Source organism: Quercus lobata, chromosome 9 (assembly GCF_001633185.2).
Source record: "Quercus lobata isolate SW786 chromosome 9, ValleyOak3.0 Primary Assembly, whole genome shotgun sequence".
NCBI lineage: Eukaryota > Viridiplantae > Streptophyta > Magnoliopsida > Fagales > Fagaceae > Quercus > Quercus lobata.
Window position 1 is genome coordinate 37,204,486 of NC_044912.1, and position 17,911 is coordinate 37,222,396.

General features: G+C 37.5%; 1 protein-coding gene across 2 annotated transcripts; it reads left to right on the plus strand.

Moving 5' to 3' along the window:
* The first annotated feature begins 2,689 nt into the window (after positions 1–2,689).
* Positions 2,690–17,718, plus strand: LOC115959699 (general transcription and DNA repair factor IIH subunit TFB4-like). 2 transcript variants are annotated; one of them, XM_031078200.1, is made up of 11 exons: positions 2,690–2,988; positions 3,066–3,125; positions 3,192–3,521; positions 3,644–3,690; positions 4,445–4,482; positions 4,584–4,629; positions 6,487–6,540; positions 6,653–6,721; positions 15,560–15,636; positions 16,344–16,439; positions 17,171–17,718. In XM_031078200.1, exons 1-11 carry the CDS (start codon positions 2,958–2,960, stop codon positions 17,241–17,243), a joined length of 921 nt encoding a protein of 306 aa, XP_030934060.1. In that variant the 5' UTR covers positions 2,690–2,957; the 3' UTR covers positions 17,244–17,718. The 2 variants fall into 2 exon arrangements, with proteins under 2 accessions (XP_030934060.1, XP_030934061.1); XM_031078201.1 differs by having other exon boundaries at positions 2,692–2,988; positions 3,066–3,154; positions 3,242–3,521.
* The last annotated feature ends 193 nt before the right edge of the window (positions 17,719–17,911 follow it).

The following is a 17,911-nucleotide window of genomic DNA, read 5'->3' on the forward strand; positions in this document are numbered from 1 at the left end:
TTTTTTTAGATTTACATGGGTCATGGGCTAGCCAGATGATGGACAGGGGTTCATATTTTTGGGAGGGGGCCCAAGCTCTTTTCTCTTTTTTTTTGGAAAATTTTAGCTGCTAAAATTTTTTTGTTTTGGGCCCGCGGTGGGGGAAGCCCCCTTTGCCCCCCTCCTGGGTTCGTCCCTGTTTTTAATTCTTATTACCTTAAATTTTATTGCAACACTTCACATAAACTATTGCAATGACTTCAATGTTATTGCAATGATTTTTTTTGTTGTATTAAACATTTTTTGTTGGATGTGATAGTTTATGCGAAGTGTTGCAATAAAATTTGAGGTAATAAGTTTGTGCTACAAAAAAATTTTGTTGCAATAAATCTTAAATATTTTAATGAAAATTTTGATGTAATAATATATTTGCTATTGCAATAAAAAAATTATTACTTTGAATATCTTGTAGAAATAGACTATTATTTCATAAATTCTATTACAATAGATTGTAAAGAATTGACAAAAATAATTTGGGTTCAAATTTTGCAACGGTATATTTATTGTAATAGTTAAATTTTTCATATTTTTTCTTACAATAGATTGTAAAATAATTGGAATTAAATCATTGTTATAATATATTCATTGCAGTTTCATATTTGTCATCGCAATAGATTGTAAAATAATTGATATTTTAGTTATTGCAATGTTAAATTTGTTGCAATAAGTCATCTCTTTGAAATTTCGATCTATTATAATATATCGCAAAATATATAATCGGTATCAAGTTATTACAATAGTTTCTTCAATTTAAGTTATTAAAAAAAATTGATTTCTTCAATTTAAGTTATTAAAAAAAAATTGATTTCTTCAATTTAAACTATTGCAAAAAATTTTCTAAATTCAATTTAGTATTAAAATTTCTATTGCAACTGAAAATTATAAATTATTACAACTAATTATTATTAATGTAATAATTTACTATTTTTAAGTTACTATTGCAACGACTTTTAATTTTTAGATGTGATATTATGTCTAATACCATTATTCTAATTTTGTTGCATTAACATTTGATGTAATCGACTTATTTTGGTGTAGTGTTTGTTGAACAGACATGATATCAAACACTTGATCTTTTGCTGTAGCTAGCTTGTCTTTTATTGGCATCTTAATGATAGTTTAGTTTTTGGCAAATTGAGGAAGTAAAGCATGTACTTGAGGAAACAGCAATGCTGTGGGAAGAGAGTGACAGTGACCTGAATATGTTCACGAAATTGTATTGGGAAGACTTGCTAAGTAGGAGTTGGGATCAATTCTTTTCTTTCATTTGACTCTATCTAAGATTTTGTGCAGTAATGGACTTTGAGCTTACACTTCGACCAAACTACTCTAATTTATGGGCGTGGGACTGGAAATGGGAGGGTGCAATAGCATCCAAAAAGTTCAAAACAAGCAGAAAAAATCTTTGCCATTGGATCAGATTGGAAAAGTTTAAAAACAAAGTATACAGTAAAAAGTTATTTGAAAAATATGATCCAATGGCAAAGATTTTTTCAAATTTTTGCAGACCATTGGATGCTATTACACCCCTTATTTGCATGGGATCCAAATCCGGAAATTAGAACTCATGTTCATCTAATGAATACAGGCCATGTTGCCTTCTCATGGTTGATGTGGGAACTATTAGAACGAGGCATAAAAATGGGGGATTAGGGAAATATAATCAAATGATAAAAAAAAAGAAAGCTGAATTTTTCATGTCAATGTGTTGGGGTTCCTTTTGCTCTCTTGCCATGCACATAAGCTGAAATTATCATGTCATGTGAATTTATTGAGCTTTCTTGATGATACATATAAAGTTTAGGAGTCAAATCCACTACTCGCTCACATAAGCAATGAGAAAGGCCAATGATGCATCTTTCAATGCATATTGAAAAAATCTTATGAATTTTCAAGCATGTTCTCAGTAAAATCCTTAGGTAGTCTTCTCTTTGGTGTAAATATGAGTTGGAAACACCTATTGAGCCTAGGGGTGGCTAGAGTTTTCAACTTGAGAGAGAGAGAGAGAGAGAGAGAGAGAGATATATATATATATATTTTTTTCAATAATGCCCACTTGAAATTTTAAGAACCAAATGCACTTTGAAACTTTAGGAACCAAATAGGTTTAAGGCAAACTTTAGGAAGCAATAATGCCTGTATGTTACTAACCCAAAGTAAAATTACCAAACCACTCTTTTTATACAAGAATATTTTTTGGTAAACTACATATTTGGCCCTTATCCTTTGTAGCATATTTCAATTTGGTCCCTAACCTTTTAATTGTGTTAATTTGGTCTCTAATCTTTTAGTGTCGAGTCAGTTTAGTCCTTATTGTTATATTTTAAATGAAAATTGAAGACATGTCAAACGGTCAAAATAAAATTATAGCATATTGTCACATCAACGAAATCTAATTTTTTATTTTGACCATTAAATGCGTTATCAATTTTCATCCAAAAATAATAATAAGGACTAAATTGACACGGTATTGAAAGGTTTAGAACTAAATTGACACAATTAAAAAGTTAAGGACTAAATTAAAATATGGTTTATAAAATAGAGATCATATACATAGCCTACCCGATATGTTTTTAAAGGTCTTGATATTATACCGTTATTTATTTAATTGATATGTCATTTTTTTAAAAATTATTTATACTAATATTAATTTTGTTACCTCAAACGTGAAGCAACTCTGATTCTTATCGAATTATCTTAGGTTACTCTCCATCATCTTTCGATGAAGCTGAAATAAGTGAAAATATAAATTGTCCGAAACATCCTGAGTGGGAAAGGGAAAGGGGTTGGCAGTGGAAGTGGTGTCCGGTGGGGTGGTCTGCAGTGCAGAGAGAGAATCCCCATTTGTAGCCTCAAAGCTTCCCGCGAAATCGAAAATCAATTCCTAGCTCCTCCTACTTACTCAATCACAATCAGCCATGCCCTCCGCTCCTACAAAGCTCTACGCAGGTCTCTCTCTCTCTCTCTCTCTCTACCTCTCTACTTTCTTCTTCTTCTTCTCATTGATGTTTTTGTTAAATTTGCAGATGACGTCAGCCTGCTAGTGGTTCTATTGGACACAAACCCTTTCTTCTGGAGCACTTCCTCTCTCCCTTTCTCCAAGTTCCTTTCTCACGTACTTTCTCTCTCTCTCTCTCTCTCCTAAACCCTAACTCTCTCTCTCTCTCTCTCTAAAATAATTTTGATTGGTCTTCTTCTGCAGGTGCTCTCGTTTTTGAACTCGATTCTGCTTCTCAACCAAATCAACCAAATTGCAGTGATCGCTACGGGATGCAATTCCTGCGACTACATCTACGATTCCTCTTTGTCGACCAACCCCGGCATCGAGAACGGAAAGCTCCCGGCTCTCTGCTCTGAGTTGTTGAAGAAATTGGAAGACTTTGTCACCAGGGATGAGCAATTGAATAAGCAACAGTCACAGTCTCTACCACCCACCACCACATCTTCGCTGCTATCAGGCTCCTTGTCCATGGCTCTTTGTTGTATCCTAATCCTTATAATGATGCAGCTTTTGTCAATTCTGTGTGTATAAATTAAAAAAATGCGTTGTATATACATATACAAATACAATGGAGTGTTTTCGCTTCATTCATTCCATGAATAGATATACAGAGAGTTTTTCGTTCAGGACCACTCCATCCACATCCTCGAGTGAGTATTACTATTCATATTTTTAATTCTTACGGTTTTTGCTAAGTTGGGATGCTGATATTTATTTTGTTCATTTAACTGCCCATGTATCGCGGAGCTGTGGGATTTTGTTTTCCAAGATGATATGCATGTGCTATAATAATCTTATTATTTGACAAAACAACTTTAGAAAATATGTGATATGTTAATAGCTACTACAGCCTTTTTCAGGTTTGTAAAAACTAAAAACTACAGTTATCCGTTAGTGATTCCTATAGTGTTTTTGTTATGTTTCCTTCTTTACTGCCTTTGCAAAAATTTATATAAAGATGATCCTGGTCATTGATGCACTAAAAAGTGTAATTATTGACAATGAATGTGAGCGCCATTAAGACCTTAAACAGAATTTTTTCTTTTTTGGTTCTACAAACTCTTGATTTATTACGAATGTTTACCTGTGGTGATGTTCTTGGTGATATGATACTTAAACAGCTTTTGTTATCATCCAAAGTTGACATATATTTTACCAAACTCGTGAATTATCATCCAGATTGATTTATGTGGCTGGCCTGATCAGAGCAATTGGCAAGGCCAATTTATATATGCATGTGCATTGCTTCTGTTTCTTAGAGCCAACCTTCTGTGGGTTTTTTTTTGTATTTCTATTTCTATTTTTATCTTTATTTGATGTTTCATCATTTTATCACATTCTTATAGGATTTTCATGAACTTAATGGTATATTTCTCTGGTAAAGTTACTAACATATGGGAGCAGATTTTATGTGTGCAGGGATCGTCAGATGGGCCAGAACAGTATGTTCTTTATAATCTTTGGAAGTATTTTATTATTATGTTATAATTTTTGTACTGCTTGGTTGAGCTTTTACTCTGAAAGTTTTTCTCCCCTTCTCCAGATATGTTGCAATCATGAATTCAATATTCTCAGCACAGCGTTCAATGGTATGCAGTTTAAGCTTTTAACATGTCTTATTAACAATCTCTTTACAACAATCTAATTTTTGGATTGCGAATGGCTGGATCAGTATTTGGAAGTAGTCCGGTGTCTTTCATTCAATTTCCCTTCAATTCCAATGAAGGTTGAGAATGCTTCTAGGAATTCTAGTTTGATATCTTATGATGTTAACTTGTACCATAAATGGCTCTGGTTTTGGGTCCCCAAACATTTAATATGAAAAATTGGCTATTATATGTGGAGCATATTCAGGAATAATCAAAATCAAAGTCCCTAAGTTGTTATTATTGTTTGGTTGTTGAGCATGAAAGCTATACTATGCATTTTGCTATAGATGGGCAAGAATTAGGTGGCAAATGTAGTTCATTTTGCCATAGTTCTATAAAATAATTGTGATTTACCATCATATGTAAATCTTACTTTGGAATGAGAATTGTGGCTGATTACCATGCATTTGCATTTTTGCCATACCCGTTAAAGAATATTTAGTTACCAAGTACCATAAATTGGCGTGTGTTCCGAGAATAATGATCATCAATAAGAGTCGCATCCAGTTTACTAGCTAACATAAGTTTGACAATCTTCTGTTTGTGCTTCAACCACCCAGGTCTTGATTGTTAAATTTCCCGCCCTTCTTCCTGCCAACATGGCATCCACTGTTTTAAACTGCTTTGTAATAAACTCCGACTCACATGAGTTCCTCAAAACACCTCGTTTTCACCAAGTTATCTAACCTCTCCTGTTAGCCTACTTTGTTTTATCCCCTTGTCAATTTTTTTGCCTTTATCCTCTTTGGATCACCTGCTTATTAATTCCCTTTCAAAAATTTCCAACTTGTGACCACCGTGTACTTTCTCCCTGTTTCTCTCAGGTTTTTGTTCATTTTCTTTGTAACCTGTTTGTACTTTCAACTTGGCTCTGTTGACAGTGCTGATGAATTGAACAAATTCAAGCGCTATTCAAAACCTTTAATTTTGAATGGAGCTAAGCAACCAAAATGCAAGGTTCACTGCCAATGGTAGTTTATTACAAGATTTAGTTTTTTTTTTTTTTTTTTTTTTTCTTTCCCTTTCCATAGTCATAATAGTAAGTGAAGTATCTGCAAATCTCATCTTAACGATGTGGTGAAGACTTGAATTTGATCATTATTTTGAAATGAAAAAAAATAAAATAAAATAAATAAAAGGGCCATAAATTTGATTTAGGCATTTGAGACGGGATAATCTTGACACATAACAATGTTCTCTTGGGTCCATGTGAAATATTGGGTTTATCAAATAAGATTGTACCCTATGGTTGAGACATCCCCTATAAATATACACTCGTAATATGGCTGTGTGAACCAGGAGTCTATAAGTCGAAAAGTGGGCCTATTGATTGTTAAACATTCAGCTTCTTTGTCTGACAATTTAGCCTTTAAAGGAAAATGTTGGTCATCATTCAGTTTTGTTAAACTGTTTTTGACATGTTTTAACATTCTGAGTGGGAAAAAACTACTATCAGCGAGTGCTGAAATGTGTCAACAACATTAGGGTATGTAATTTCATGTTTTTTCAATGCTGTGTGAGATATATGATGGCTTATTAAATTGTCTGTCTATCAAAGTAACTCAAGCTTTGTTGAACAGGTTACTGCCATGCCAATTGGATGTCGAGTTTAGATATCTTTTTTAAACTGTATGCATACTAGTAGCATGTAGATTATGATCGCTTTAGGTACATTGGGAGAGTACAAAGGTCCTCTTATAAGATTTTTGATCCTTAACATCTTTTAATAGATTGAATTATCATTTTTGTTTTCAAGTTAAAGATGTCTCATGTGAAATCAATGTGCTCCTTTTGCAGGTTCCTATAGATTCTTGTTATATAGGTTCTAACAATTCTGCCTTCCTACAGCAGGTACTTTGTCTTTAGCACGCATTCTTAATGAATTTTTTGCCAGACATGAGTTATTATTAGCATCAGCCCTCTGTTTACTTCAGTGATTGCTTTTAATGTTTGTGAACAACAGGCTTCTTACATAACTGGCGGTGTGTATCAGAAACCCCAGCAACTGGATGGGCTCTTTCAATATCTCTCGGTAGGTTGTGTATAATTTTGGCAAAGTTCTTTCAATTTGTAGTCCTGTATCTTGTTCTCTGCTGATTGAGCTTGCTTGTCCTGTACGAACTTCATAATTTATTTTAAAATATTATGTGATATGCTTGGCAAATTTCAAGACTATTTGGACTATAACATGAAATATATAAAGGGGAAGCTCAAATTGCATTATCTTCAAGATAAACACTACAATTCTGTCTGTCCGTTGCTAAATTTTCCAATAATCTGATGAACATTTGAAAGAGCTTACTTTCCTGATTATGTAAATTGCTGATTACAACTCAGAAAAGTCACTGCAAATGCAAATTAGACTCCATCAATTGGGAGGCATGACATATGACAAATATACAGTGTTCTTTACAACTCTGTTACCTTGCTTATGTTGATTTTCCTGTCTATCAAAATGGGGATACACGATCTACACATCGTTAACTGGTCATAGGTTAAAATTGGCACTAGTTATAATGTTCTGTGATGCTTTGAAAAAAATTCCTTGCTTATGTTGATTTTCCTGTCTATCAAAAACCGGGGCTATATGATCTACACATGGTTAACTGGTCATAGGTTAACTTAAAATCAGCATTGGTTATAATGTTCTGTAATGCTAAGAGTAACATTGGGGAAACATTGTGAGATTACAAACACATTATAATGTTGGAGCTTGGAGGCCCGGCTACCTCGAATTAGCCACAAATCCTGTTTTAGCTTTATTTCCTAGGGATAGTATGGGGGGATTTCGTAGTTTCTTTATTGAATCTAAGTTGTTCCAGTTGGTGATTGAGGAAGGTGGGAATTTTTTCTCCCTTAAGATTCTTGAACGGGGTAAATACTACATGCAATCGGTGTTTATGGGCAAGAGTGCAGCTCTTTGGACAATGCGGAATCTGGAACACACCGTGAGTGGGGTTAGTCCTAAACAATTCTTTACATTCAGGGAAGGGGATATTGCTTACACGATGCAGCGGGGGTCCAACTCGTATGGGCAGTACTTATCAGTGACAGAGCTTAAGGTAGGTGGGCTGCGGCGAACTATTATTATTCCTGCCGGAAAATTACAACAAGGATGGAGAACCTTTGGGATTGAATTAAGAAGGCTACTGGAACCTTCTCAATATGCGTTGGGTGGATCGAAATTTGTACCGTTCAGGTTTAAGCAAACCCCAAAATATCAACCTGTCAGGTCTTATGTGGAGGCTGTCAAAGTTCCAGTACAGGCAAGGTTGAAGCAGGTTCAGCAGCCCCTCCGCAAAGAAATTGTTCAGGCTGGTACTGTGATGAATTCTGTGGAGTTTCCAAGTGATTATTCTTGCACACAGGTAGCAGTTTCTGGAACTCAGGCTGGTAGTTGTTCCCAGTCAGCCGTGGGTGGTGGTGAGGGATGGAAAGATGGTATTAACAGTAAGAATAATTTTGAGGAGAAAATCCCGGAAGGTAATAAATGCAATATTTCCTTGAAGCCCAATTTGAATTCAAATATGTTTGAGTTTGGAAAGTTACGTGATAAGAGGAAGGGACGTTGGTTAGGGAGAGGTTTGATTGTGAATGTGAATGAAGTTGGAAAGAGGCGGGTATCTTGGGATGGTGTTAAAGGTGTTAAACAGGCTGGAAAATGGGTGAGTAAGACTCCCCATAATATTAGTGTGGGTCTGGGCTCAGCCAAACAGAATGCCCAAGCCTTGTTGGGCAAAAAAGAACCCACTTTGGGCCTGGGTCTGTCAAGCCCATTATCCTTTGAGGCTGGCGAGAGTTCAACTTCTGGACTTAAGGCTCTGGAGGCTTCATTTCAGGCTGGATTAAGTATACTAAGCTCAGGTAGGAGTTCCACGAAGGAAGTTGAGAGCTCAAGGACCACACCCACCGCATCGGAGCAACATGCGACGCCGTTGTGGGTATCGGTGGACATGAATCCATCCTTAGCAGTGACGGAAGTGGTGGGCAAGGGAGAAGAGGACATCACGATCCCTCTAGCCCAGCCACCCACTGCGTCGACTGGACCAGCGGTGGTGGCTCAAGCCTCCCATGTTCTGACGTCGCCGATCAAAGAGCTGGGTGGGTCAAAACTGGTGCCGGTTGGGCCATCGGGCATGATATCGGAACCGGCAACGAATCCGATAGTACCGGCGAAAGCTTCTTTGGATATTCCAGAGGCATCGGTGGTTGGAGAGGAGGATTTTGTGGGTTTGGAAGGTCCGGGTAATTTTGTTTTTGAGGGAGCTCAATTAGCTGGCCCAACTATAAAGGATTTAGTGGGAGACTTAGATAAGTCTTGGGGTAATTCTAGAGACTGGATTTTACAATTACGTGATGGCAGGCGACTAGTGCTCCCATTGTCTCTGTATCGTTCTCCAGATAGTATGTCAGTCAGCTCTAGTTTGGAGGGAGATTGTGTACTAGGTAATGACTCTTGTACTTATGAAGGGCAGAGGGTTAGTTGGGCAGATGACTGTGCGGGGCTAGTAGAGTATTTTCCTGGGTCAGAGAGTGAGTTGTGGGAAGTTGGTGAAACATTGAATTTGTGTGAGGATGGTGATGAGCCATTAGTTGTGTTACCTTTGGCCACGGAAGGTCCGACGGAGTTGGAGTCTAGTCAAGTGCAGGAGATTGGGTGTAAGGAGAGTGTGGATAGTTGCCAGCTATCACAGTGGGTAACCAATAGGATAAAGGCTTTCAAGAAATCTGTGGGCACTTCATTGGAAGGTTTTGAGGAGCAGATTACTGGTTTGTTATTAGCCATTGAGGCCAAAAAGAAAGATAAAAAGAAACGTGAGGAGGGTGATCAGACGAAGTTGGTCAAGTCAGGCCAGAAAGGGCAACGGGAGTTGAAGAATCTGTTGACATCTTTGAAGGTTGAGTATGATCCAAATAAAGCAAGGAGTGTAAGTTCTGAGCAGGCTCTAGTGTCTTATCAATGAATGTGAAGATTATTTCTTGGAATGTAAGAGGGTTGAATGAGCAGGATAAAAGGCTCAGGGTTAGAAACTTGATTAGAAAGTGGGGGCCAGATGTGGTTTGTCTTCAAGAAACTAAAATGGGATTGATTAATAGAGCGGTGATTCGTAGCTTGTGGGGTGGACAACATGTTGATTGGTCTTACTTAGGTTCTTGTGGAGCTTCTGGTGGGGTGTTAGTGATGTGGGACACTCGGGTTGTGAATAAAATGGAGGAAGCAGTGGGGAGATTTTCGGTTTCTTGTAAGTTTACAAATGTGTCAGATCAGTTTGTTTGGGCGTTTTCTGGTGTTTATGGTCCTAATTTACATAGAGACAGGAGGTTTTTATGGGAGGAACTTTGTGGCTTGAATAGCTGGTGGAGTGTCCCATGGTGTGTGGGTGGGGACTTCAATGTGGTTAGGTTCCCTTCTGAACGATTGGGGTTTATTTCTTTCACTACTGCTATGCGGGAGTTCTCCAATTTTATTTCAGAACAGGGTCTCATTGACTTGCCATTGCAAGGGGGTTCTTTTACTTGGTCAAATTCTAGAGAAGTTGTCTCGAAGGCTAGGCTGGATAGATTCTTGTTTTCTGCAGATTGGGAGGATAGGTTTCCAACAGTTTCTCAAAGACGGATGCCTAGGTTGTGCTCGGATCATTTTCCAATTGTTCTTGAGGGTGGATCCTTCCAGAGAGGGAGTATGCCGTTTAGATTTGAGAATATGTGGCTCAAGGATGAAGGTTTTGTGGATAGGGTTCAGTCTTGGTGGGATTCCTATCAGGTTCATGGTGCACCGAGTTTCATTCTGGCCAATAAATTGAAGCTCTTAAAAAATGATTTGAAAAGATGGAATGTGGAGGTGTTTGGTCATGTTGAAGTTCGGATTAAAAAATTGTGGAAGGACCTAAGTGTTCTTGAGAATATGGAGGAGAGTCGGGGTTTATCAGTAGAGGAAAGGGTAGAAATGGGTAGAATCCGTGATGAGTTAGAACAAGCTACTCTGTTGGAAGAAATAAGTTGGAGACAAAAATCTAGAGTTCTTTGTGTTAAGGAAGGTGACAGGAACACTAAATTTTTTCATCGCATAGCTAACTCTCATAGGAGGGTTAATTCTATTGAGAGGCTTATGGTGGATGGGGTATTGTCTTCAGACCCGGCTGTTATAGCAGACTGTATCTCTCAGTTTTATAAGCAGCTCTATTTGGAGAATGTGGCTAATAGACCCGTATTAGATGATGTGGAGTTTGCTAGTATCTCGGTGGAAGATGCAAGTTGGCTAGATAGGCCTTTTGAGGAAGAAGAGGTGGTTGAGGTGATTAATGGTTTCAATGGTGACAAGGCACCTGGTCCAGATGGCTTTTCAATGGCATTCTTCCAGTCTTGTTGGGGTGTTTTGAAAACAGAAATTATGGCTGTGTTCCACAATTTCCATACTCAGGCGGTGTTTGAGAAGAGTCTTAATGCCTCATTCCTTGCCCTTATTCCTAAGAAAGTGGATGCTGTGGAGGTCAAGGACTTTCGGCCCATTAGCTTAGTTGGCGGGATTTATAAGATTATCTCTAAGGTGTTGGCTAATCGCCTTCGTAGGGTGGCGCATGGGCTTATTTCGGATTCACAAAATGCTTTTGTGAAGGGTAGACAGATTTTGGATTCCGTCCTGATTGCTTCTGAATGTATTGATAGTAGATTAAAGTCAGGAGTTCCAGGTGTGTTATGTAAATTGGATGTGGAAAAGGCATATGATCATGTGTGCTGGGATTTTTTAATGTATATGCTGCAGCGTTGTGGTTTCTCTGAGAAATGGAGAAAATGGATATGGTATTGCATTTCAACTGTAAAGTTTTCTATTCCGATCAATGGTAGCCCATCTGATTTCTTTGGTAGCTCTAGGGGGCTTCGGCAAGGGGATCCTTTATCTCCGTTGTTGTTTGATATTGTGATGGAGGCACTAAGCCGTATGTTGGATGTGGCTGCCTCCGCTGTGCAATTCTCAGGTTTTTCTGTGGGTAGTACGGTTGGTTCATCAGTGATGGTGTCTCACCTTTTATTTGCAGATGATACTCTGATTTTTTGTGATGCTGAACCTTCTCAGATTGCTAATTTGAGGGCGATACTTGCTAGATTTGAGGAGGTCTCAGGGCTTCATATTAATTTGGGGAAGTCTGAGCTGGTTCCTGTTGGTGGAGTACACAATTTGGAGGATTTGGTGGGTTTGTTGGGGTGTGGGCAGTCTTCTTTGCCCTTGAAATATTTGGGTCTTCCTTTAGGTGCCAAATTTAAGGATTTATCTGTTTGGAATCCTATCCTAGAGAGAATGGAGAGGAGATTAGCAGGTTGGAAGAGAATGTATTTATCTAAAGGGGGTAAGGTGACTCTCATTAAAAGCTCACTCTCGTCTTTACCTACATACTTTCTTTCCCTTTTTCCTTTACCAGGGAAGGTGGCAAAGCGTATGGAGAAATTACAGAGAGACTTTCTGTGGAATGGGATTGGTGGTGAACCTAAAATACATTTAGTTAATTGGGCCAAGGTTTGTAGGCCTTTGCAGGAGGGGGGGTTGGGTATACGACGGTTGGGGAACTTTAATTCTGCATTGCTAGGTAAATGGTTGTGGAGGTATGGCATGGAGACTGATGCTTTATGGAGGAGGGTTGTAGAGGCAAAATATGGGAATATTTGGGGTGGTTGGTGTACGAAAAAGGTGACAAGTGCTTATGGAGTCAGCCTGTGGAGATACATTAGAAGTGGCTGGTTGAACTTCTCTAAATTCCTTGTTTATGATGTGGGGGATGGTACTAGAGTGAAATTTTGGAAGCATTTGTGGTGTGGGGATGGTACTCTCCAAGAGGCATTTCCAGAGCTTTATCGTCTTAGTAGGTCAAAGGATTCCTCGGTGGCTGGAGTTATGGGTTGGTCTGCTGGGAGGTTTCACTGGAATGTGCAATTTCGTCGTCCACCACAAGAATGGGAAGAAGAAGCCTTTGACCGGTTTATGGAATTGATCTATTCTTCAACGGTGCGGGGGTTTGGTCCTGATAAGGTTTGTTGGAAACCTGCAAGGAATAGAGGTTTTGAGGTTAGAGGTTATTATAACTCATTCTACCCTCCTACTTTTGTTTCTTTTCCATGGAGAATGATATGGCAATCAAAGGTTCCCCCAAGGGTGGCGTTCTTTTCTTGGTCTGCTTCATTGGGTAAGATCTTAACAACAGATAACCTTCGTAAAAGACGAGTGATGGTGCTTGACTGGTGCTATATGTGTAAGAGGAGTGGGGAGTCGGTGGATCATCTTCTACTTCATTGCTCCATAGCTTGGGAGTTGTGGTCCATGGTTTTCTGCTTGTTTGGTATTCAATGGGTTATGCCTCATACTGTTCTTGAGTTGTTTGAGGCTTGGCAAGGAAAGTTTGTGCGACATCGCCACATTGATGTTTGGAGAATGGTGCCTCATTGCTTGATTTGGTGCATTTGGCATGAAAGGAATGATAGAAGTTTTGAGGGTTGTGAACGCTCTTTACTGGAGCTTAAGTCTTTTTTCCTACACACTCTCTTTGAATGGAGTGTGGTTTTTTCTCATTTTTCTTGTTCTTCCTTTTCTTTGTTTCTTGACCGTTGTTCTTTTGTTTCTTGACTTGTGCCCCCATAGTACATCCCCAATGTACTCGGTTTGGCAATCTTTTTATTATTAATAATATTCTTACGTTATTTATCAAAAAAAAAATGTTCTGTAATGCTTTGAAAAATTTTATATCTTGATGTGTATATATTGTTGAGAGCATTTCAAAAGAACCATTGCATTTTCAAATAACTTGGTTCATGAAACCTGAAATAAAATCTAATACCGGTGCCGAATTAGTGAGTTTACTATCATATCACTTGGCCTGTGCATGTCTTAAGCTCAGATTGGCCAAACTTGTGTAGCTCCAACGGGAAAGACTTGGACATGGTTTGTTCAGATTATGTTTCAAAACAGACATTGTTTCTTGTTCAATGTGGCCTGCTCTTTTTTTGGTTCTTCATAGGTTGTTTGGATAACTGATATTTGAATTCTAGGTAATATCTCATATCTGGCTTAATAACAATGGCGTATGAAGCCCGCACAAGAGTGAGATCTTGAGATTTTTGTTGCTGTTGAAGGATAATGGTGTCATGACAATGATCACTCAAAAAGGGACTCGTGTTTGAGGAAACAAAAAGATAGGACCTAGGAATCACCGCCAAGTAATGAAAAAAGAAAATATAACCTACAAATCACCACCTATGGTTGATTGGAATCATTACCAAGCACTGGAAGAAAACTTCCAACCCAAGTTTTATAAATCAATTTATCAACTATTTACAATAGTGAGTCCAAGGGTTTTTTAATAAACTCTTATAGTTAGATTCAACATGGAAAGAAAATAAACTCAAAATACATAAGATATGAAAATAAAAATCAAATCCCTCTAATAGCATCAATCAATGTCAATCACAATCAATCAGATCCAACAAAATCAGTTAGAATTAATATGTCCAATTAATTGTTTGCACCAACTCACCATAGGTGGGAACCTCATCAAGAGTAGCTCATGGTGGCACGATATGGATTGTGAACCTTGGACTGGCTGGGACTTTTTTCTTCTTCTCTCTTTTAATAGTAAAGGTGTTGGGTTGAAGAGCTTGTAGGGGTTCTTTAATGGGTTGGGTTGTAATCCTTAGAAAACCAAGTGGTGTTGTTTTAAACTTTAGAAAACCAGGTTGAAAGGCTTGGTGGTGGCAGCTGCAAGCTGGCCTCCACTGTAGGCTTTGTTGGCGCCAGCTTGTCTCAACAGCGCTTGGAGATGTTTGGGATGTGTGACGAAAAGAACCTTTGTGGTCAAAGTTGATGGCAGAGCGATGGGTTGATGACAAAGCTTCAAGCTGGTTTGGGATGTGTGACGAAAAGACCCTTTGTGGTCAAAGTTGAAGGCAGAGCGATGGGTTGATGACAGAGCTTCAAGCTGGTGGTTTGGTGAGCATGTTCATGGCTAGGGAGGTTTGGCAGCAACAGTGTGGACTGAATAAACATGGCAATCACAACTAAGGTGGCCTTGACTTGTTGTGACCAATGCCTAGGATTGGGGTTATGGCAGCAAGTTCATTCCCACTATTTGTGGCTGATTGATTGACAACATTTGGGACTATTTGGATTGCTGGTGGTGGTTGGGGTTCTGTTTGTGTTGTGATGTGGGGCGGTTGGCTGCGCTTTTCTATCAGTGCTGTGGATAGTTTGGGATTTTTATTTATTAATCTTTTCCGGATAAGTAAATAGTCCAGTGATTAAATGCAAAGGGGCACAACCCATGTATACAAGATGTATACAAAAGAGAATATTTACCCATGTGCTTAATGTACACCAACATTAAGCACACAAATTACAGCTATCAAGCATCTCGAACATATTGGCACGAGAACAGACCAAAAGCATTATTTAAGCCCTGTTAGTGTCTTATACCTCAATGATATTCTTGTACATATTAAATCAACCATGGCAACTTTTTTTTTCTGCTGTTTCGGTATTTGGTTCAGAATTTATAGAACTCTTCAGATTAGAAGTGAATATTTATTGTTAGGTTCAACATAATTGATTTGGTTTGAATCAGAAAATCTAGCAAGAACTTGGTGGACCTTTAATAACTTTGAGATATTTTGCTTTTGAATACCAAAATTCATTCAGATTTTATATAAAAAGGAATTGATGAAGCTGGCTTTCTTTTGTCTTATTGAAGATCTGCCTTTACTATTAGTGATATATATTTTCTGACAATTTTGTTTGTTGCATTTGATCTCTTTGGCCTGTCATATATATATGATTATCCTTTTTCCTATTATGTCACTCTTGCTAACTTTTGTTTGTTGTTTCATGCAGACGGTTTTTGCAACTGATTTGCATTCTCGAAACTTCCTACAGCTTCCTAAGTCTGTTGGTGTTGACTTCCGTGCCTCGTAAGTCAAAACTCTTAGTATTTCATTTGTGCCTCTTTATGTTGTTGTTTCATGACCTCTGTTCTTCTGGATTTTTACTTTTTGAAATACCAAAGTCACAGCTTTATGTTTTACTGCTGATCTACTCTATATACTGGTGAAGGGAGCTGCATCAATTACTGTTTTTTAGCAACTGTGATTATCCCTTGAATATACTGCCTGCGCTACAACTGACCTTAATTTGATAAATTATTCTGTGTGTGGGGGGAAGAGGGGGGGTAGAAAATTCAAACCGATTAGAAATATATTGTTTTTATGTGCAATGAATTGATTATCTGTATTATTTTTTACATAAAGCTAAACATTAGAGGGTAGTTCTCAACTTTACTTTTGGATCTAGATTGATGATTTTGTTTGGGTGTCTAATAATAGTGGATACAGCTAACGTACTAGAATGTCACAATATGTAGTTTTGTCACAATATAACATCTTCCATAAGACCATAGGAAGTGGTGAAACAACCCTTGGGTTACTAATATCAGTCATGATAGGCTGTTTTCTTAATCAAAGCAAAGCCTTCAATCTCATTTGCTATCACTTTGAAGCAGTAAAAATCTTAATTTGTTTCCCCATATGTAATATGTATTAGCAATAATTTAACATACATGCACACTCACACACCCACCTTTTGAATTCCTTGCACCTTATTGAGATTATGAAACTTGCAGGTGCTTTTGCCATAAAAAGACAATAGACATGGGCTACATATGTTCTGTATGCTTGTCCATATTCTGTAAGCATCACAAGAAATGTTCAACCTGTGGGTGAGTAGATATACCATCTTTTAAGTTGTATTATGATGTTTATGACATGCTGCTTACAATAGTGTCACCGCTTATAATCAAACTAAACCTATTGGTAGTTGTTAGAATAATGGTTAAGTAATTAAAGTCACCATTTCCTAACAATCTAAACTTTTTGGACAATTGATAGTTTACCAGACTAAGTATAAAATCACAAAGAAACTAAAAGAATTTTTTGCTATGAGGATATCCTTAATGCTATCACAAAAGGCTATCTTTCTGATTAAGCCTGAGATATGGTCTTGAATCATCAGACTTGAGGGTTGAAGGGAGTGAGAAATCTTTTCTGCTCTCCAAATAGGATATGGGGTTGCCAGTAGCTGGATGGTGAAGCCTATTACAGTTTGTGATGAATTTCTACGTTGAGCTTTTTTCAGGAGTTTGAGATGGGGACAGGAGAATTTGTTAGTATATTATTTAGTTAGGCCACTGTGCAACTGCATGATAAAGTAAGGTTGACAACAACATGAATGGAAAAGAGAAAACAGTCACTGTAGATTGCTACTCTTGATCTTTGGTGTCAAAAAAATAGTTCTCTAGATGAATCGAATTACTTTTGCCTTGGACATCATTAATTTGCCAAATAGTTATTTTGTAAAAAACAAACAATAATTGCTCTGCATTTCTGAGAGGTTAGTTCTATCATTGATTTGCCTCTCTTGATTATAGTTGTGGCTTTGGACATCATGCAGGTCAGTATTTGGTCAGGCCCAGACAGATGTTGCCTCTGCTTCCAATCTTAAGAGAAAGACTCCAGAATCATAATCTTACTCTTCTACAAGCAGATGTATTTTTAATTATTCATTTTTGATGATTCATCAGAAGTAAAATGATCTGTTTTTGATGCTCTTCCATATATTACAGTTCAATTATTTGTGTTGTTGAACTGGTATGTCTGGTTCGAATTTCCTAGCAATTGGTTTTTTTCAATTGAGCTGTTTGGGAACCAGAAAATATTTGCTGAGACAATTTAGGTATACTGTATACATCACAATTTTGGCCCCTATAGCTAGTAGAGCATATCAGACTTTTGTTTTGAGATGTAGCAATGATTAATTTTGCATCCAACAAATTGTGCTAAAAAGCTAGCGGTTGTACCAAAAGGTAATTGACAATGTTGCACCTTGTCTTTTATTTTAATCTTAGGTTTTTGACAATGTTGCACTTGTCTTTTATTTTAATCTTGGCAAGTATGTTGCCGCATATGAACATTTGTATGAATTCTACATCTTTTTTTCAATGGGTTTTTCTGAACCTTATCAATAACGCTATATTTATACTTGGTTAATGTCATTAGTGTGGGATGCAATTTATAGTTAAGGAAATGTTAGTATCAAGTTTGCAGGAGCGGCTGACTTGTATTTTTTCTTTTTCTTTTTCATGTCAATCAAAAGGAAAAGCAAAAAAATAATAAAGAGCATGAGAAATTGAGA